The 22,920-nt window shown below is 40.3% G+C and overlaps 1 protein-coding gene across 3 annotated transcripts in view; it reads right to left on the bottom strand.

Moving 5' to 3' along the window:
• The window catches only part of MIPOL1 (mirror-image polydactyly 1), a 284,676-nt gene that overhangs the window by 194,773 nt on the left and 66,983 nt on the right, over positions 1-22,920 (bottom strand). For all 3 annotated transcript variants that reach the window (XM_084630963.1, XM_084630962.1, XM_084630964.1), the window contains 3 exons: positions 13,693-13,921; positions 10,202-10,334; positions 7,322-7,427 (listed from right to left, as the gene is read on the bottom strand). In XM_084630963.1, coding sequence (XP_084487089.1) covers positions 7,322-7,427; positions 10,202-10,334; positions 13,693-13,921 — 468 coding nt within the window. The remainder of the gene's footprint in view (positions 1-7,321; positions 7,428-10,201; positions 10,335-13,692; positions 13,922-22,920) is intronic.

Raw genomic sequence — 22,920 nt, 5'->3', positions numbered from 1 at the left:
TCTTATGGCTGGTCAAAATAGCCAGTCAGTTTTTAGAATTAGTATGCTGACCACTTGCTTAATCAGCATGGTTGGACTGCCCCTTTTGGAAAGTACGAGTTCAGAGACGTGACTCTTCCCCCTCCTCACCCTGAAGGAATTTTCTACTCTTCACGGTCATTGATCCAAGTCTCATCTCCCATTTCCAAGTGGGGAGGCTAATCTACTGAGAGAGAAAAAGTATTTTTGTGCTTGAGAGAGACTGTATTGGCCATGAGATTGTTTTGAGCAACCCTGTGATGCAATGAGCCTGAAGCTCAGACCTTCTAGAGAGACTTGAGAACAGACATCACTGTTGCCATTCTTGGTCATCAGTCTTATTCTACATGCTTAGCCCCCTTATACTGCAGCATGACATTGTGTCACTAAGTAACACTTTGTGGCAGTGATGTAGCCCTACTAAAATAAAGAACCTGCAAGACTCTCTATATAGCAAATATACCTAGAGTACAAAACCAGTGAAGGAGCAACCCTCAAACGTCTGGCACTTTAGGAAGTTTTTACAAACCGATGGGGGCTTCAACTAGACGCTGAAACTCTCCCTTACACAGAACTGCTCCTTCCTGTTAGCAGACAATGGTTGCCCCCTATATATCTATTTGTTTCTTCTTGGGGAAGGTCTAGTGGACTATCATCCTGGTTCAGACTGAGATCCATTCCCTCCTCTCACACCTTTGAATGGATATTCACCTTCTGTCTCCCCATCTCTTCCTTGCAGTGTCTCCACCCTTACTTTCCACTCTCCCTTTACCTTTTTTGGTGTGGTCCCCCCTTCTCCCACCCCTGGGGGGCAACTTTCCTTTCTCCCTTTCCACCTTTGGTGTCCATCCCTTCCTCTGTCCACTTTGAGAGGTTTCTCCTTCCTCTTCACAGCCCCTCCTGTGAGGTTCCTCCTTCCTCTCCCACAACCTTCCCTCCCACAGAGTTCCTTGTTTTCCTCTCCATCACCCTACACTCAATCCCTATATGGCTCTCTCTTCCTCTGCCTTCACCTGTTGCCTCTTCAATTACTTCCTCCTCCCGAGGGATAATTAAGTGAACAATACCTCCATAGATGATGGCTTAGATGAGAGAGAATCAGGCAGGGGGAATAGTAAAGAATTAGAAGAGAGAGAGAGAGAGACAGAGACAGAGCCTATGGAAACCAGCAGCAGCAGGAATAATAGCCTCTAGTGGCCAAAGAACTACAACAACAAAATTCTTCCCTATTTCTAGTCCCAGCTACTTGGGGCAGAGACAGGAACCCAAGACAGAGATTGAAACTCACCATTAGGGCTGCAAAAAGGAATGATAAAGACTATATTTGACAGTACATTATTTCTTATATATGACTACAAACACACGCCTTGTGTTTCTTTCCTCACTTTTTTTTACTTAGTCTTTTGTTATTCTCCCATTAACCCCTCAGATATTTCTGTTCTTCCTCTTTACCTCTTCCCATGCATGTACAAAGCTCTAGAAATGAAAAGTATAAAGTGACAAGCTTTGGGTTATTTGCTGCTGAACTCTATGGAAATTTCCATTTAAAAATGAACTCTCTTTTTAACAACAGTGCCAGTCCCAAGTGTGGATAAAAAAGGAGGCTTCTGCAGTTGGGTTTATACTCCTCTCCAGAATAGAGAGGGGTAACTAGTGGTGTTCCCCAAGGGTCAGCCCTAGGACCAATCCTATTCAACTTATTCATAAATGATCTGTAGAAAGGGGTAAACAGTGAGGTGGTAACGTTTACAGATGATACTAAACTGCTCAAGATAGTTAAGACGAAAGCAGACTGTGAAGAGCTTCAAAAAGATCTCACAAAACTAAGTGATTGAGCAACAAAATGGCAAATGAAATTTAATGTGGATAAATGTAAAGTAATGCACACTAGAGAAAATAACCCCAACTGTACATACAATATGATGGGGGCTAATTTAGCAACAACTAATCAGGAGGAAGATCTGGGAGTCATCATGGATAGTTCTCTGAAGACGTCCACGCAGAGTGCAGCGGCAGTCCAACATGCAAATGGGATGTTAGGAATCATTAAGAAAAGTTTAGAGAATAAGACGGAGAATATCTTATTGCCCTTATATAAATCCATGGTATGCCCACATCTTGAATACCGCATACAGATGTGGTCCCCTCATCTCAAAAAAGATATACTGGCATTAGAAAAGGTTCAGAAAAGGGCAACTAAAATGATTAGGGGTTTGGAACAGGTCCCATACGAGGCGAGATTAAAGAGGCTAGGACTTTTCAGCTTGGAAAAGAGGAGACTAAGGAGGGATATGATAGAGGTATATAAAATCATGAGTGGTGTGGAGAAAGTGAATAAGGAAAAATTATTTAGTTGTTCTCATAATATAAGAACTAGGGGCCACCAAATGAAATTAATGGGCAGCAGATTTAAAACAAATAAAAAGAAGTTCTTCCTCACTCAGCGCACAGTCAACCTGTGGAACTCTTTGCCTGAGGAGGTTGTGAAGGCTAGGACTAGAACAGGGTTTAAAAGAAAACTGGATAAATTCATGGAGGTTAAGTCTATTTATGGCTATTAGCCAGGATGGGTAAGGAATGGTGTCCCTAGCCTTTGTTTGTCAGAGGGTGGAGATGAATGGCAGGAGAGAGATCACTTGATCATTACCTGTCAGGTTCACTCCCTCTGGGGCACCTGGCATTGGCCACTGTTGGTAGACAGGATACTGGGCTGGATGGACCTTAGAGCCAGTATGGTCATTCTTATGTTAACCCACTAAGGTAAAGCCTTACTGCAACAGTAACAGTTGGTGGGCAAAACCAGAGGTGGGCAAACTTTTTGGCTTGAGAGCCACATCTGGGTATGCAAATTGTATGGCAGGCCATGAATGCTCACAAAATTGGCGCTGGAGTGCAGGAGGGGGTAAGGGCTCTAGGTGGGGTTGCGGGCTCTGGGGTGGAGCCAGAAACAAGTTCAGGGTGCAGGAGGGGGCTCTGGGCTGGGGCAGTGGGTTGGAGTGCTGGGGCGGGGGGTAAGAGTTCCAGCTGGAGGTGTGGGCTCTGGGGTGGGGTTGGGGATGAGGGGTTTGGGGTGGAGGACGGTGCTCCAGGCTTGGACCAAGGGGTTTGGGGTGGAGGACGGTGCTCCAGGCTTGGACCAAGGGGTTTGGAGTGTGGGAGGGGGCTCCAGGATGTGGCAGAGGATTGGGGCATGTGGGGGGTGAGGGCTCCGGCTGGGGGTGCAGGCTCTGGGGTGGGGCTGGGGATGAGGGGTTTGGGGTGTAGGAGGGTGCTCTGTGCTGGGACTGAGAGGTTCAGAGGGCTGGAGCGGGATCAGGGCTGGGGCAGAGGGTTGTGGCATGGGAGGGGCTCAGGGGTGCAGGCTTCGGGTGGCGCTTACCTCAAGCAGCTCCCAGAAACGGCAGCATGTCTCCCATCTGGCTCCTACACAGAGCCGCGGCCAGGCGGCTCTGCGCACTGCCCCATCTGCAGGCACCACCCCTACAGCTCTCATTGGCCACAGTTCCCGGCCAATGGGAGCTGCGGGGGTGGTGCTTGGGGCAGGGACAGAGTGTGTAGCCCCCTGGTTACCCCTACACATAGGAGCTGGATGGGGAACATGGCGCTACTTCCGGGAGCCACACAGAGCCACAGCATGTGCATACAGAGTGATCTCTGATCCCGCTCCCTGGCTGGAGTACGGAAGTGGGGCAAGCCCCAGAACCCGCTCCCCAGTGGGAGCTCAAGGGCCAGATTAAATTGGCTGGCGAGCCGGATGTGGCCCATGGGCTGTAGTTTGCCCACCCCTGTCTTGAACCAAAAATCGAGGATGGTAGATGTAAATGGAACTTAAAACCCAAATACGACAGATCTCAGTGAAAGCCAAAAGGAAGCTAGAATCAAGACATCAAATCCTCATGATCAAATTTGTAACAAGAACAGGTGCATGGAATTATGAACTTTGTATAGTACAGAAAAACTGGCATAAGTTACATAAGAAACGAGAAAATACCATATGAACATACTTAATATCAGTGAAATGAGATGGGCAGGAGGTGGCAAGATGGTGTTTGATAGTACTACAATCTTATACTCAGGTGTAGGAATTATGCTGGATAAAATCACAGCGAAGACTCTGCTGACTTGGGAGGCAGTGAATGACAGAATAACGACAGCCATGCTGCAAACAAGACAGGACACCTGTACAAGTATATGCACCAACAAACACAGCAGGCCACAGTGAAATAGATACATTTTATGAGGAGGTGCAGCAACAACTGGACGATGTGCCTACCCACAAAATCAAGGTGATGATAGGCAACTTCAATGCACAAACTGGTAACAACTCTACTGGCTGGGAAGTAGTCACAGGCAGAGCAGCGGAAGGCATCCAAACTGATAATGACGAATAGGTCTCGATTCGCAGTGGCACAAACACTCTAAAGATAGGAGGACAAGAGGAGTCACAAGGTCACATGGAGATCATGAGATTATGCAACTATCCATCAGACAGAGCACGTGTGTATACCTAAAATGTGCTATATTCTTTGAGGGATGTCAGAGTCAGCAGAGGAGCAGATGTTGGCTCAGATCATTATATTTTAATGTCCACATTACAACTTAAACTCAAAGATCATGAAGACACACAGACAGTGTTCTAGCAAGAGAAAAGTTCAAGGACACAGAAACGTAGATCTGATTCCAGATTGGACTTAGTAACCATTCCAGGATTTATAGGACCAGGCTGATGACAGAGCAGGACATATTATAAAAGTAAGACGGCTCAGGTGGTTGGGATGTGAACACCACATGGCAGATGGGAAACATGCTACGCAAACACTGAATTGCATACCTGAAAGAGGAAAGAGAAAGCAAGGAAGGCAAAGGAAGATCTGGCACAGGAAGTGAGAACACTGAGTGAATTGCCATCACCTGGGAAGAAGTACCACAACTAGCGAGTAACCATAATCAGTGCAGAAACTGGACTGCCTGAGATGTCAGGTATCTTTTTCTGCCTTTCTGACACAGGTTTTAAATCAGCAAGGCCTTCTATAAATTGGAAGGTTCATTTTTAAAAAGTGAATTGTAATCCCTCCCAAAGAAGGTGGTAAATGTTTTTATGATGTCCTTATGTGATGCTTTTTACAATGTACTTTTCTGGAGTAATTTTCTTATCACAAAGTCAATACTAAGCAATAGGAAGAATGCAAACACCCATATTTCTAAGCTTCATTCTTGATGTGTTAAATACAATAGCAATTAAACATTAACTAGTTACATGAAATCATAACACCATGTGTTCCCCTTTTCTCAATGAACTTAACAAATTGAAAAAAATCATTTGTCTAAATACACTGAATCTTCATTATTATGCTCTTTAATGATAAAGTAGGTCTGCCCCTGAAGTTTTTATTAGACAAATCGGCAAACCTCCACAAGTTCAGTTTGGTTTAGATAACTTGGATAAGCACTCCAAATTTTGGAGTTATCTGAAACTTTTACACTGGTAAAACCGAGCAGGAAGCAAACACTCGAGAGATATTGGAGGCTTTCTTCTTCCAGTCAGGCTAGAAATAAAAGGACACCCAGTTTCCCAGCAATTAGACACTTCTGCTCTTCCAGAACAGGAGATGCAAAAACAAAGAAAAGATGAGAGGGGGAAAATTTATTAAAAAGTTACCTAATGTTCTTAAGACTTCAAAGCTTTGATTCACATTCGGTTTCAATGGTTTATTGCTATGTCCATATCTAGTTATCATATCATGTCATATCCTTCTGAGAGGATATCATTAATAAATTTACTAAAGTAAACAGAAAATTAAAAACTTAAGATGGGAACTGATTGCCAATAGTTGTTTCTTCTTATCCTTACAGGAAACTGATTAGGATTTTGACTATGTATTTTATATCTACAGGGGCTTTTTCCCTATAGGCTTTAATGAGCAATGAAGGTTTACTTTAAATAGAATATTTCTGTATTATATACAATAGGTAAGACGCTATGCAAACATCCAGAAAACAAACAGATAACTTTGAATTTAATGCAAACAAAAGATGTTATCATGACACACACAGAAGATTTATGTTTCTTCTGAATATACACAAGAGGGTTCATTCAAAAAAAGAAACTAGCAGAGTTTAATAATATCCAGAATTTCTCTTATTTTGTTTCACACTATCTAGCTCCTCATCCCCATAAACCTCCTCTTCCATCTGTAATATACACACACAAAAGAATATCGTATTCTTAGGAGCTTGACATTAAACTGATAGCCAACCATCTGATTTTTCAGTTGGAGAGTTTACTTACATTCTTTTCCACTATTTTTCTGGTGATGATTAATCTCCCTTTCAGTACCAATATCTTGGAGACAGGTCATTAGACACATAATTTTACACCTTGCACCTAACTTAAACCTAATAAAATATGGCTGAGAATAAATTGCGTGAAGCATTTCATAAAATTCTGGTGCAATTAACTCTAAATCACATGGAGAAAGATCTCAAAGAACGTTGTCATCTTTCTTTATGGTACTAAACATCATCTTTCTATAATATTTTAGCCTCACGGTGTACTGGCTCTATATAAGAAATCACTGTCAAATGTAAATATATTCTACTTAAAATATAACTTTTTGCAACTTAACAAGGTAACTGTTTTTTTTTATATACCTACCCAGAGAACAATGGTTAAATATATTCACATCTGTACTGTTCTTAAAATCTATTTTAAAGTAGTCACTTTCAACTGTAAACTTTAAAATCGTTGCACTTTGGAAATCTTTTATAAACCTCATCCTCTGGAGCCATACCATCATCAATGTCATGAGATGAAAATTCATTAACTACCAGAAGAACAGATTTTTCAAGTAAAGTGCAGGTCTCCAGTTGAGGTGAATATGTGACTATCTCCATACAAAGGGGGGGCGGGGGGGGTAGTATTGCTCTGAACAAGCTAAAACAATAAGTGGTATTTGAACTGCTGGTTGAAAGGTAGAGGCACTGGTAATCATTATTTCTTCTTGTTTGTTCAGGACCTTCCAACAAAACAAACAACCTTTTTGTGATTGGATTGACATGGTGTTAACAATGCACTTAATGCCCAAATCAGTATGAATACAGGTAAAGCTCTCACTAATACCAGTACCAGGATGTTAAAGCCACCTATTTTCTAAGCAACTCTAAACAGCCACACATAAAAAAAAAATTATCAAATCTTCCCTCCTTTAGCAAACATAGCTAACAGTCACTAGGCCACGTCATATAGCAACCATGGGTACTGTATGATCCATAGGGCCATCTGTTAAATGCTTGTCTACTGTACCTGCAGTCTTTTCCGCAATCTTAGCTTCTGTAGCTCTCTCTTGCAGTTCTAAGTCCAGCTTTATTGTCTTCAGCTCCTTGTCTTTTTCAGACAGCTTATCCTGAAGCTTAATTGAACAAATGGACAATAAGATTCTTGTCTGACAAATATACCCTGTCCATTAATCTTCAGCAAAATAAAAATTTCCCATTATAAAATGATTCCTTTCCTCCCAAAGAAAACAAATATTAAACAACACAGGTGTTTAACGTACTTCTATTTATTTAAAACACTAAAGCAGAAAATACCATCTGTTTTCAACCCCCTTGTTTTCATCTACTCTGTACGACAGACAGCACTGTTTTTATTTGGGACACTCCAACTCAGAAACTACTAGCTGTAACAGTGTTACATTAAGAAATTCAGAAGCAGCATGGGATGAATGATGCATCTTATTCCCTGGAATATTCTTTCAGCTTACAGCCCTTTCATAGCAATGGTGTTCAGTTCAGATAAACGGAAAGGTTTGGGCCAAGATTGTAGGTGCAATACATTCTTTTCTGTATTCTTTTCAAGCCAGAATTTTGACTCTTTCTCCTCATATTGAGCCCTTCTTTTATTTGGGAATCAATTGGATCTGTACTTGGGAAACAGTAAAGTGTGGCTGTCATTTAACTGTAAAAAAATGTACCTGCAGAAACGTCAGAATCTGCCATTTGGTTATGCACATGTGACTCTCACTGACAATAGAAACCTCTGCAGCGTGTGACCCAGGGATTGGCAACCTTTGGCACACGGCCCATCAGGGTAAGCCCCCTGGTGGGCCAGGCTGTTTTGTTTACCTGCCGCGTCCACAGGTTTGGGCGATCGCAGCTCCCACTGGCCACAGTTTGCCACTCCAGGCCAATGGGGGCTGCGGGAAGCAGCGGCCAGCACATCCCTCGGCCTGCACCACTTCCCGCAGCCCCCATTGGCCTGGAGTGGTGAACCGCGGCCGGTGGGAGCTGCGATCGGCTGAATCTGTGGACACAGCAGGTAAACAAATCGGCCCAGCCTGCCAAAGGTTGCATCGTGCCAAAGGCTGCCGATCCCTGGTATAACCAATAACAGAAATTACCCCAAAACTTAATTAAAACAACAAAGTGACATTTGGGCCTGCCTATCAGATTGACTATATTCATAAAGCAAGAGCTCCAGTTTATAAATTATTGCTCTTATTTATAAGCTTCTAGCCACTGTTTATGCCAAACAGCTGATAATAGCGTCATGAAATGCTTGAGCTGTCTGAGAATGGGGGAAAATCCATGGGGATAAATTGTTTAACAGAACAGATTAAATGAATGCCATTCTGGAAAGTAGGTTTCAAACTTTTCATAAAAATGTGGAAGCACCATCATTCAAACTCTCTACCATCAACATTATATTAGAAGGCTGAAGTCTAGTCTTCACGAAAAAAACAAAACCAAACCCAAGACAAGGTAGTGATGGAGGCTGAGGGAATTAAAGTAACACTAATAAAACATGGATTGGGGTTCATTTGGTAGATAGAATAACTTTGGAACCAAGAACTCTCAGAGTCTCAAACTCCTCCAAATTCTAGAGAGAGAAATCCAATGGAGATTACAGTACACAAACAGAGGGACGCAGAGGTTATATTAAAATGATCAATGCTTAAGAATTTGTACAATCTCTAGGGTTTCCCTCAAGATTAAGACATGAGGGAGTAGGGGAAAAATCTCAAATGTTTTCTATCTAAAATGAGAGAAATTTGGAGAAATATATGTAGAGATTGCAATTGTTATTTTGGTATTAGTCTAATTAAAGGTGGAATTAAGCAAACAGGAGAGGGAATGTGAGAGAGTAGATAATTAAAGCTTGGGATGGAAAAATGTGGTCAGCATTAAACAAACAGAGGTGCTGTTAGAGGCCAGGTACGGTAACAGACCTGAAGAGGCACTGCTGCTAAATAAATCAAGTTCAGTCAATCAGCTGCAATGCAGAAATTCATTAATTAAATGACAACGGGGAAATGCTAATAAAAAGGGAAAATAAATACAGCGGAATTTACTAAGCCCTCAAATCTGTGAACATTTCTGTACTTGTTTTCAAAAGGACAAACAAAATGAGTACAGTTAAGCATATGCATGTTTGCTGGATTGGGGCCTGAAACAATTTGCTATGTCTAATTATTTACGTTCTGCTTTTAAAACATTGGTCTCTCCCCTCTTCTCAGAAAAGTTTTAATAGGAGTGCACTGTTGTGAGATTTCATGTTACTAAATATTATTACTTCTTCAAAATATTGTATGATACCTTTACTACTAGTTTGCTGTGAAATATCAAATTATTGTAAAAATAAATGGACAAAGCACATTTTGTGACACATTATTCTCGCTTTTGTACTGTGCTTACTTAATCACTCATTTGCAAAATTCTGTGATCTGTACTGGATCTCCCAGTCATTAGCGTGAATGACTGACATGAAACTAGCCCAGTGTGGGCCCTGATCCAAAGCTCACAGAAGACCACAGGAGTCTTTCCATTAATTTCAGTAGGTTTCAGATTAGCCCTTCTGTTTCTAAATTCCCCAGTCTCCACAAGTCTGACTGAAACCTAGTAAAATGTTAATGAATGGCCCTACAGTGATATATTTATTTTGCATCTATATCTATGATATAGGAATTGATGTCACTGATTAAAAAAGTCAAAAAATAAAAGATTATTCACTTCCTTGGAAACATTCATTATGCAAATACTAAGAGTAGAAATGACAAGAGATCTATTGATTAATAATGCAATAAAATAAAATAATTTAAAAAACTATATTAGAAAAGGTTGAAATGAAGGTTTAATGGAAAACAATAAAACAGCAAGTACTGTAATCTGAATATCTCTATTGTACCTTTTTATTCTTTGCCCTTACAACATCCAATTCTTTTAAAAGGAATGCAATATTCATCTCTTTATCTAGGTCTCCAGTCTCCTTCCAAGAAGTCATGAGGTCAGAGAGCATTCTACCTTGTTTTTCTGTAATACTATGATTTTTAAAAAAAGATTAAAAAAATTCATCAATCAATAGAATAGAAATTCTCTCATTCAGCAAGACATCCACTACCTGCATCTGAAGTTTACAAAACTATCACAGATTTAGGATTTATAAATTAGCCATAGAGCTGGACAATGCTATTTCTCATCTTTTAAACCTACAAGAGCAGCAGTATTTGAAATAATAAATGTATTAAAATGCTAGTATATAAAATAAACTAAGCTAAATAAGCTATGAAGTCTATAAATTGGAAATGCTTAAAGGAAGTAAAGATCAAAAATCCTGAGCTTAATCTGGAGTGATAATGTAAGGAAAATATTGGGGGATCAAATTTATGCTCAGGATAAAGTATGTATTCCAAGAGAATGGGTCACTCAACGAAAAGAAATGAAAATATTCAAAATATATTCAAAATATTCAAAATATTCAAAAGATATGAGACAAAGGAAAACATATTTTTGGAATTCTAGAAAATGATTTTATGTTATTCTGAATATTATATCAGACCACAGGGTGTTCCCACTTTATACCACCCTATTCCAAGAGCATTTATTTAGTGATGGAAAGAAGAGAGATAAGGTAGAGTTGAAAAGGTTAATTTTTGGAATACAATGTGGTGAAATTTCCTGCTGAACCTTTATACTACCTATTTTGCTTCTAAGGTCTGATACCAGCTACTGTAGGGAGCTGATAACAAGGGGTGAAATCCTTTCCTGGTTAAAAACTGAATTGGGCACTCTTGCTATACCAATCAGACAAAAATTTAGGCTTCATTAACAGTATACCAATGTCTACAAAATATTGTCTTGTAGTCTACCTTTCTAGGACCCAACTCAAAGTAAGATTTAAAAAATTCCTTTTACTCTGTCACCTGTTATTTCCAGATAACTCAGATCTTAGCTCTAATGCAGAACCAATGTAGACATGTTCATGGATTAGGGGAGAAATTCATGGATTATAAGTAACAGGCACAGAAACCTTAAGTTTTATACAATATAACCTATTACCTTTGACATACCAACTCTGCAACTTTTTTTGTGCACGCTATCTTCAAATACAATACATTTCCCAAAAATAAATAGGAGAAAACCAAGGGTGATCTTTCCCAGACAGCTGAAGACCTAGCAAAATATTTTCAAATGTGGCTAAGTGTCTTTGGAGCCGAAATCCCATTTTCAAAAATTTACTTAGACACTACAGTCCCACTGACTTTCAATGAGACTTCCTAAATCAATGGCTCCTGATTGCCTAAGTCACTTTTGGAAATGGGATTCAGGCTCCAAAGTCATGAGGGTGCATTTGAAAATTTAACCCCTAGTAAATAAATCAGAGTTTCTCATAAGTACATACACACATGATTACATGAAGGAGCGTTTTACATTCTAATTATAATGAAAATGCAATATAGATTATCATGGGACTCAAAACAGGTCAAATAAAGAATGGAAAATAATATGGATAAGTCTACTAAAGGCCTTACAGAATATCTGCATTAAGACAATGATTAACATATACAGACCCCAGAAATTTTTATTATATATAAACATGAATAGATCAAGGATGAAACTATGGATCCTATCTCCAGCACACAAAGAAACAAATCTTGGATCCATAGAGCCATGGAGAGATCAGTTGCCCCCAGGAATGTGTTGAGAGGACTATTCATGGAATTCTAGGGTTACCGCAGTTGATTCATCACTTTCTATCAAAGACATCCATATTGAGTAGCATGTTAGCACAATTATGTCAAACAAGGATAGCTTGCACTGAAGCAAGAGGGAAGCTGTGCAAGTGGTAGGACCAGTTATCAGTTCAACTGGACTCACCAACGTAAGAAGTTGGTATTATGAAGGTGAACACAAGAAGCGTTATTAACACTGGAAAAAGATAAGAGGGAATCTACATGGAAGGCAGAAAGATGTAAACACGTATCAACTTGCCCCTCCTTTCACCTTTGCTACTGACAATTTAGTCACTTGCCCAACTCACATCTAAGAGTTGCATTTGACCCTTTCACTTCTCTCCTCTCACACCCCAGTATTCACCACTTCTAAAACCATCCTTTCTTTTCAGTCCCCATTGCTAATACCCTGCCTCACACACCCTGCCTCTCTCTGACCTGAACTATAATACAACCACCTAATCCCCAGCCTCCCTGATCTTCCCATCTTCAATCTATCCACAATTCTGTAGCCACGTTATAATCTCTCTCTCACTCCACAGACCATTCCTCCCTCTCCCATAGCCCCCTAGATTCCTTCTGTGGGTGCTTTCTCCAAAGTGTTATAAATCCTCATCCTCACTTGTAAGGCTTTGCCTACATCTCACCTCCTATCTGCCTTTGCTCCCCCAACTCACACCAGGTGGTCTGCCCACTCCTCACCCATCATTGCTCCCTTGGTTACTCCTCTTCCTACACTTGTCTTAATTCCCATAAACTCAGCTCACTCGTGAATGAAAGCCCCTTTTCCAGTGCACCCAACAACAGCCTCATTCTCTTCCTTCAAGCCCTCTCTCCAAGACCCATTTCTTTTGCCTTGGTTTTCGTAAGTGACCTACACTGCTGAGCTCTCTCTCCTGCTGCCCAGCCCAATACTCAATTGTAATTAGTGTCAGAACTTCATTTCATTAGTGTCAGAACTTCATTACCAGCAGGACAGTGGGGTGGGAGGAGGTATTGTTTCATATTCTCTGTGTATATATAAAGTCTGCTGCAGTTTCCACGGTATGCATCCGATGAAGTGAGCTGTAGCTCACGAAAGCTCAAATAAATTGGTTAGTCTCTAAGGTGCCACAAGTACTCCTTTTCTTTTTGAGAACTTCATTTGTGACATAAAGAGACTTTGTTTTAACCATTGCACCTCATTTTGCTACCCCTCCTTTTCTACAGTTAGCTTCATTTTCAATGTTTGTCTGATGCAGATTTTACCTTCTTTGGGGCAGTGACCATGCCTTGTTTAAATTTCAGTAGTGTTTTGTGCAGGTTTATTATAGCCCTAGGTAAATATTTATCAGCACCACAATAGCTTTGGATTAGTGCTAGAGGAGAAACAGCTGAAAGGAGTGGGAGACACACTGGATTCCAGGAGACATGGCCTAGGGGTGGGAGAGCATGGTGACCATTTTTATGAATCCAACACATAAACAGCCTTACACTCATTCCAAATTACACAGAAATGCTCCATATTTTTGGAATTTTCAAAGCCTAAGGGAGTTAGGCACCCAAATACCATTGAATTTTAATGCAACCTGGGCAGCTATCTCCCTTCATCGCCTTTGAAAATTTTACCCATAATAGTGAAATATTCTCAATCCAGGAAAAATATATAAAAGAAGCTTGTATTTACCTTGATTCTTCAGCAGTACAAGGGGCAATAACATGATCTAGACACACATTCTGGGTGCTAGCACTCTGAACACTGAGTGAGGTGGCTGTTGGCAAATCTGACAGCTTCATTGCTTCAACATTGCCTTGGATGACTAATTCATGTTGTGGTTGTAGGCTTCTTGAAGAACTTGGATAAAGCTGAAATTTCGGACAAAAGTCTTCTCTTTGCTGTTCCAGACTACAGATTTCTATTTGAAGATAAAAATTAACAAAAAGTTGTCCTTGAACTGCCTTTTAAATTGAAGGAACACATACACTTAAAATAATTTATGAAGTTTTAAAACGCACCCACACTTTTCTTTGTAACAGAAGGAGGAAACATACCAATTTAGATCCACTGCTCCCTCATCATCCTACTGATGAAAGGAGAGGAGTGTATCCAAAGCACTGACTCAGGAGATCAGTCCATATTCAGGAGTTACTGATTTTTACTGGATATTTCACATGCAAGTCAAAAATTGCTCCCCATTTCCTGATTTCTCTTCCCTCTCAATTACTTATTAACAGGATAGATCATTGGTCCTGACAGATGACCTGCAATAGCCAGGGTAAGCCTGTATTACAGCGCGTTATGAGCCTGATTTTCATTTACACTAAGGCCTCTTGACTTCAAAGCTTATGTTAATTTTCCTCTTAGCTCCCAAAGCACCTGGCTCCACTCAGCTCTCCAGCTTCTATAGAAATATGATACTCCAGCATATGCTATGATAGTTTTGCCACCACAATTTGTGGAAGTCTGCTGGAATATGCAGCCAGTGCATGTCAGTGCATCATTCACCCAGAGAGTGTAATAATATTTGCAAATCTTCAGAAGCAGGTATACTCTGAGCTATCTGTTTTATGTAGATTAAATAGAGACTACTAAGAGTTCTATTTCTAAAACTTCTTGAGGAGGGTTTTTGTTTTGTGTCACTGTTTATTAAGATTACTTTTATTCTATACATACTGTACTTTGATCGGACTCATTATTTCCACTCAAAACAGATACAAGAAAAAACTGTCTATGTCCTGTTACTGTTCTATGAATAGCCTTAAAATAGCCATTAAACAAACCCAGGATACTGTACTGCATATAAAACTGAGAAGCAGAACTTTAATCCAAGAATACTCAAAGTAATTCCCTAAAATCTGTTGAAATTGTGGGACTCTTTCTTTCCTGAGGGAGGAATAGCAATGACACACAGTCACTTGCTGCAAACTCTGCCTCAGCACTGGGGTTGAAGCTTGCTCCCTCAGGTTAGGCTATCGCAGCACTATTACGGAACTTACGCAGGACAGGCAGGACTCCTGAATCAGGTATGCACTAGTGCTCATTGTCCCACGCACCCCTGGTTTCTGACTGGCCGTTCATTGAAACTGCTGCTGGATTTATGAGCTATTGGGGGAAAGTGGTTCAGCCTCTTTCTCCCTGCTACAATACATAGCAAAGGAAGACCTCGCTGTAATGAACAAGGCAGAGCAGAGACACTGAGTACAGATCTTGCCCCCACTAGGGTGTGGGACATTCTGGGTGTATTCAGTCACTATTAGCTAGAGAACTAAGGTAATGGGAGTTTTTATTGCCTTTAAACCCTTGTTGTGGGGGGCGGGGTGGAATCCCTTTTGGTTGTGTAACCACTAAAGGGAGTTCTCCTTGAACTACCTTTAATTGCTTCCCTATCTACCAAAGTACACATTGACGAATCTTGTCTGCAAATGCATTGTCTCCTCCACTTCTCCCACTTTAGATACCCTTTGCTTTGCATACAAAGTAATACAAACCACCCCCCTGCACATTATAGGATGGGTGCTGCATTACTGAAATTCGTACTTGCTCTCAATAGTTTGGTTCAATCTCAGGTAATTATTTTCTTTCTGTATTCTAGCAGTAAACTCCATAACTAGTATTTATTTGAAGCACCTCAGGCAGGGATGGATTAGTGACTGTGATGAACTCTCCAACCACCACACACCTACTATTTATTATTTGTATTACCTTTGGGCCTCGAAGCCTTAGTCATGGATCAGGACTCCCTAGGAACTGTACAAACACAGGACAAAAAGATGGTTCCTGCCCTAAAATACTTATCATCCAAGTATATAACAAGCTAATCAGCCTTTGTAGTTACACTGGGACAGATCAAAATTTCAAGAGATCTCAGCTCTCATACTCCAGGGCATAAGGTGATCAATAGCAGAGGTTTTCCTTTTCCTATTTTTCACATCTGCAGCTTTTAAACCTCATCAATGGATGTACTGAGTTCTTGCAGGAGGGTGAGCTGAACTGTACTGTTTAGGGCACTAGTAGGGTGGTGCTCTCTGATTCCCAATCTAGGTGCGGTTAGGACTTGGAAATCTATGTCTCCTTTGAGTCATCAGCAAAGCCAGTCATCATTGCAATGGATTCAAATTTGCATGGGACATTTCAATTAGCTGGTCTTAGGGCCTGTAATTGATCTGGCTTATGGGACCTGGTCTTTCCTTGCTGGTTTTATAAGACAGAGAGGAAAGGTGGCAGCCTCCCCCTCTCAGAATTGGAAGGACTATCTGTCATGGGGCATTAAGGGTGAAATTGTTGCTTGTTCAATAAAGCTGCATCCTTTCTTTGCCAAGGCACTACAACTATGTCATTGTCCTCATTTGAGCGCGTCTGGACCAGAGTGCTTTGAGGAAAATTTTGTAAATGCAGTCAGGTTTACTGTGTATTGTGACTTTTATCAATTTCAGAAATATTTTATTCACCAAATAAGCATGACCATTTGTCCTAGCTACAGAACCTAATCTAATCTAATGCAATTTGACTGTACATTATTGCACTTCTACTAATCAATATATTAAGTCTTATGGAAAAGACAACACTTCAGCTTGAAACTTGTAACTAACCCATTTTTAATAGATGCCAAAGAAACCAGTACCATGGCTGGGTAACTTAAGGATCAGAAAGGAATGAATCAGCATTTTTTGTCAAGGCCAACATATACACATATTACCTCTGAAACGTCTACCGAACGGAATGTCTGCAAGAGAACCAGATTGCTAAACAGCTCACCCCCTTCCTGAATAGAGGTCCTATATCCTGAAAAAGAGGGCAAAGCTCATATAAAAGGGTTTTACTTGAATAAACATGCAGTGAAACAAAATGACACTGAGGGAAGGAATCTACTTCCGTTGCTTGGTGTAGGTGGGGAGGGGCGGGGTTTGTTTGGGCTGTATGCAAGGATCTACATATGCGTGCTTTCTCCTCCCTCATTCCCATTGGGGTCATTACAAGCGCAGTATGTATGAGGTTGCAAAGTACCTTGGCAAAGAGCTTCTACTACTTTTTGATGTCCTCTACTCAGTTGACATGCCTCTTTCTCAGTACTGTTGTCCTTTATGTGTGTGCAAACCAGAAATCTTCAAGATTCAGCCCAAATAAATTAGTGAGAAGATGGAGAAGGACTTGGGAAATTCAGTGCAAGTAGATAATGAAAGTAATTCCAACTTCTGTTTGGCAAAATTGTAACAGCTGGCTCAAGCATTTAATACAGAATATTGCTACAGGATCAACATCTCCCATTTTCAAAATAAAAGCCACAGGTTACCTCAGCCTAGGGGTTTTAGCATAGACTGGCCTAAGTTGATCATTTTATTGACCTAATAGTCATAGTATTGAGTGTCTAAACTTGGCATTTGTCTAGGAGCACCAGGCTATTATCCTGCAACTGTCCTTCATTGACACTCTCTTTTAATTTGGCCCTATTACGTATCTTCCTTGTGTCGGGACTACTAAAAAAATATGCTTTTTACTAGGACTCCATACGAGGCCTAATAGCATCACCTGTGCAGAGTTCAGAGCAGCTCCATGGGGAGGCTGGGATCTGCAGCCACAGAAGTTTAGGGACATCTGGGGGCTCGTATCACACTCAATGTGTCACTTAATTGAATCCCTTCCCTTTCCTGTAACTCCACCTAGACTGACTTCCACAGATGACAGCCAGGCCCTTGAGAATTACATCAGAGAAAGTGCCGCGCAGGTGCAGTATATCCCAGTTCCCTCATCTGTCCCTAATTGTCAGCCCGGTAAAGACTGAACAGGCCACAAGGCCTGAAGACAGTCACCTGGTTCACAACTGGTGCTAGTCAGGGAGAAGAGACCCCTATTAGCTGAAGACTCTAAAATCCCCGGCAATTGACTGGGACAGGCGAGGGTCTCTTAAGGAATTCCTCCAAACACAATGCAAGGCAGATTTAGTGTGTTGTTTGTTTTCTTTTGAAAACACACACGTTTAAGAAGCTGTAGGTTGATGGCCTGTCATCTCTGCCCATGGAGGATTCAGTGCCACACCTAGGGTCTTTATTCAAGCATAGTTTTATTCTCCAAAAATACAATTTAGGCAAAACCTTGAAACAGATACAAGATTTTTCCTCTTTATCCCTCTTAGTCCATCTTGCTTCAGAGTTGACCATCGTCTCCCTCTTGTTGCTCCTCATTCCTCCTCAGAGCCATCTGCTTAGGAGTTGCCCTTCTCCAGGGCTTGTCAGAGGAGCCAGCTCCTCTACTAACTGAGCTCTATCTCACTCTTTTTAGATTCCTCATTCCTCTGACTCCTTCCCAGCTGGGTCAATAATTGAACAGGGTCATTTGATCTTTAGCCCATCAGGATCAGCTGGGAGGATCACAAGTGAGGCTGGCCCTGACTCCCCTGAAAGAGCTAGTCACTCTGTGACAGGGACCCATTAATAATAATACCACTTAGCTCTTCTATAGATAGCACTTTTCATCAGTAGAAATCAAAGCTCTTGCATTAAAGAAGGTCAGTCTCATCCCGATTTCCAGATGTGGTAACTGGGGCACAAATACAGGAAGTGAGACTTGCCCCAAGTCACCCACACGCCAGTGGCAGAAACGGGCATAGAACCCAGGTCTTTTGAATTCCACTCCAGTGCTCTGTCCACTACCTCATTTTTGGCCCTTCTCCTTGCCCCCTTCTATTCTGGTGACATTTAGAGATTACTCCCACAGTTTCTCTTTTCTTTTTCATTGGCTTCATTAGGACCTTAAGAGACACAACAAAATGGAGTCAAAGAATAATGATTTTTTTTTAAACAGTGAACATGGAATAATGGTTCCCTACCAAGAAATAAAGAGGAAATTCAAATAATTATAGTGGTATTCTTCCAAAACTCAGGATGGCCATAACTTTCATGAACATGCCAGATCACAATATGATCTGTCACAAAAAACCCAAGAGGCACGTTTACAAACTTTTTATAATTTTTAATGGTTTGTGTAAAAATAATTATCCTCTTAATTAAAATGAAATTGTAATTCTCAAACATATAACTTTTCAACTACCAAAACTGCTTTGACAGATAGTTGCATTAGTACAGCACTGCAGTTTAAGGGCTGAGGCTCTTCTGGTTTTGGTTTGCATTTTTAAGAGTCCAAAATGGTGATGAAATGGACAGAAATTTTTGTTAAAACAAGGAAGTTTTTTGCTAATAGTTCACAAAGCAAAACTTGTATAAGTTTTATTCTGAAATGTCACTTATTTCACATGATAAAAAAACTTTTAAAATAACTTTTGAAAAAGTCAGATGTCCTTTGTCTTCTAGAATATAGACAAAACTCAAAGTGTAATGGTTCATTTCTTTAAATCTTGATGGAATCTAAAGAGAATACTGAATTCATTCTCTGTAAGTAATTTAAAGAAGGACATCTGTGTTACTTAGAATGCTTCTTTATTTCACCTGTACTTGTTTGGAATCCCGGCAACATCCTTTAGAAAGAAAGAAATTGAGAGAGCTTAAGAACTGTTGGAGTTATTCTGGCAGAATGGCAATTTTTACAATTCTCCAAGGACACTGGTTATTTTAGCTATTATATTTTCTCTCTCTCTTTCTCTCTCATTATTAGCCTTTTACTATCTTTCTTTGCATCCAAAATGCTGAAGTAAATGGGAAGACTTAAATATTTACAAGATTGAGCACGTCTGGTATTCACTGCAGTTAATCATGATGCAAATATTAATAGGTAAATATGACATACTTCCTTTGGCATTCCATTCTCATTTTTCAATTAACATTTAAAAAAAATACTAGCATTTGAGAAGAAAAACGATTTTTGTTGGATTGGTTTCTCTCTTACTCTAAAAGCATTTTTAGATTCTGAACACATCAAAATAGCAGAATCTCTAGTCAGACACTAAGTGGGATTCACTGAAACACAATGTTAGTTCTAATGGATGGATGATTGTGTTTGGTCTTTTGAAACTTTGAAGTATAGGTAAGTCTTGATCACACAAATTAATAAATCCTAAAGCTGGAGTTAACAATAACCATTACACCCAAATTCTGCAGCTTAGCCCAGCCAATTTTTCAAAAGGTCAGGTTGTGAACTGGAGAAGATCAGGGAGGTCCACCGCATAGCTTTGTTGCCAGGCATCTCTCGTCTGGATTGTTGCAGGCATTTATTAGTATTCGTCAGCAGACTCAACAAAGCAAACAAGAAATTCAAGCACGAATAATAAAATGAAATGCTGCTATATAACCCTTTGTCATTCAGCAAATATGGGACTTTTTAGCTACATTGTTCCTAAACCTGGGTTACTACTTTAATTTTTCTCCACAGTGCTGACTGAATGAGTATGCATGTGTGTTAAATGCAGAGCTCCCTTAACAACTGCAGGACTGCCATTTAATCTGTTGGTAGATGGACCATTTCCTGTGGGAACTCTAGCTATGACTTCCAGATCCACCAAATAAATCTCAGATTAAGATTCCAAATGAAACCTGCCTTTGGCAGATAAAAAATGTCAAGATGGATATAAACAGTAAAATTATAAATTATCTAGGTGTTGCACGATGACTTTATGTGCGTTTTTTGTTTACACTTTCCCCGATATCACAACTATACAAGGCATTCATCAAATGTCACACTTTCATAATATTGGAGGCATCATTAAAACTGTTTGGCTAAGGACCTTGAAGTGTTTAAGCAGTAGCTCAAAAGTATATTTGTGCAAAGTAGAAGAATAAATTTACATATCAGCAGCAGCTCATAAGGGATGGGTAAATATTCTGTTTATCTCTCATTGTAATTCAGGTTAGTTTAAATACAGGGTTTCAGGATATCATTACAGCCTATATGGAGTTATTACATAATTTCCAAACACACTGACTGGCAGAGGTTTATTCATGTACCCTAGTATTTATGTTTTCTAGAACAACTGAAAACATAAATGGGATAAAGTAAATCTTCCCATCTCATTTTCTGCTGTTATTGTGATACCAGAAAATTACAATTTATATATGACCAACTCAATTAGCTAAATCTTGATTATTCACAATTCCCTTTTATCTACAGCAGGGTCATTAAGTACACTGAAAATTATCTGTATTAACCAATATATTCAACGTTCCCCATCACATTTGAATAATTAAAGTTCTATTGTATTTAGAATTCTTAACAAAACAAAAACACACTACTCTTTAAATGATTTTTCCTTTAAAGATTTCTTTTAATTGTAGGTGTCCACCATAAAAAAAAGAAAGGAAAGGTCACTTTTGGCAATAAAATGCCAATAAAAATCATTCAGAGCAAATGGTCTATTAAAGATGCAGGTGAAATCTCTGACGCTAGTCTCCAATGCACTCCCCAGAGAACAAGGGCTGTTTTTTAATGAAATTTTTTGTTATGTCTTTTCTCATCTTACCTGTGCTAATGCAGGCCTGTTCTGGATTTAAGCTTCATACCAGTTGATAATAAAATACTAGCAATGAAGGTTTCTAAAGAAGGAAACAACCAATTCTTCTTGTACCTGTGATAGTTCTTCTAAAGCTGATTCTGAGGCATAGTATAAAAGATGGCTGTGGTAATAACTGCCACTACCCTGAGCGGACATTTAAAGTCTTTTTAAAGTTAGCGGTACCCCCAATTTTAAAGACTAAAATGATACAAAGTGAAATATTTTAAGGGGTTCATTGACCCAACCCTTTAACCAAGTAATAAATGCGTGGTACTTATAAAGCACTGAGTTTTCTAATCAGTGTATAATCACTAACAACAATCTTCACAATATTGCTCTGAGAATTAGGTAAATGTTGCAAAGCTTTAATTTTGTGTCTGGTGGAGAGCAGTTAGGGACACTCTTACAGCCCCCATGCTCCATCCAACACACTTGCAAACAGTTTCCAGTTTAGTGATTTAAAGTTTATGGGGTGGGGGATGAGTGGCTGGAGGGGGAGGGAAGATTGTTTTTGGAGGGCAGATCAGATAATATGTGAGTTCAGTCAGTCAGACAGTCATTTAGTGTGGCTAGAAGTCTAACAATCAAAGAGAACAAAACAACTTCCTCACAAAATTAAATTCACTTTCATTTTTAGATCTCTCAACCTTCAGATCCCTTCTCTCTTCCCAGGGTTCTTTTGGGGTGTCCTGTTCCACATTCCTCAACCTGAGATTTTTTTGTCTCCCTCCTTATGTCCACTGTTGCCCCGTTGTTTCTACCCCCTCCACCTGTGATGTTTTGTCTTGCCCCTTGTGCCTCTTCTGCTTTTAACATCATGCTGCTTATCCTGCTCCCCCTGTGCTCACTCTTTGGAGGTCCCTTTATCTTGATGTAAGCACTAGGGTGGGTTTCCCATCTCTGAAGGCAGAATGAGAGGAGGAAACGGCTGCGGTTTCTCCTGCTGCAGCGTTCGAAGGGAGAAGATCTGAGCCAAGCATGTTGAGTGTGGTTCCACTCTGCCCCCACACATCAGCTGTACTCTTGGAATGAGGGGCATCAGTCACCACCTCCCCACAACAGCCGCAGCAGCACTGTGTGTTTCGGAGAAAGAAGAAGCATCACCTCAAGTCTGTACCCAGTCGACTCTTGAGCCAATTAGGGCATTGGCTGGAGGTGAGAAGCAGTTTTACAGCTGTGTCTTACCCCCAGAGCTTCGTTGAGTAAGTTAGAAGGCTAAAGTGCTAAGTGGCAGTGGAGCACAAGCTCACCATCCCTTACCACAGAGACTCCAGCCACACAGTTCCTGTAATTCCATGGCCAACTTAGAGCTTTGTGCTATCCTCATTTTACAGAGAGAGGGGAACAGACACAGATAAATTAAGAGACTAGATCAAGGTGACTCTGCAAGTCAATAGCAGATGTGGGATTGGATTCAGCAGTTCCTGGCTCCCAGACCCACACTCAGTCTATTGGACAATTTACATCTAACTATATAT

The sequence above is a fragment of the Lepidochelys olivacea genome, assembly GCF_965140295.1.
Source record: "Lepidochelys olivacea isolate rLepOli2 genome assembly, chromosome: 6".
In the NCBI taxonomy this organism is placed as follows: domain Eukaryota; kingdom Metazoa; phylum Chordata; order Testudines; family Cheloniidae; genus Lepidochelys; species Lepidochelys olivacea.
The sequence above is the reverse complement of the archived record's forward strand: the minus strand, read 5'-3'. Positions and strand labels throughout refer to the sequence as shown.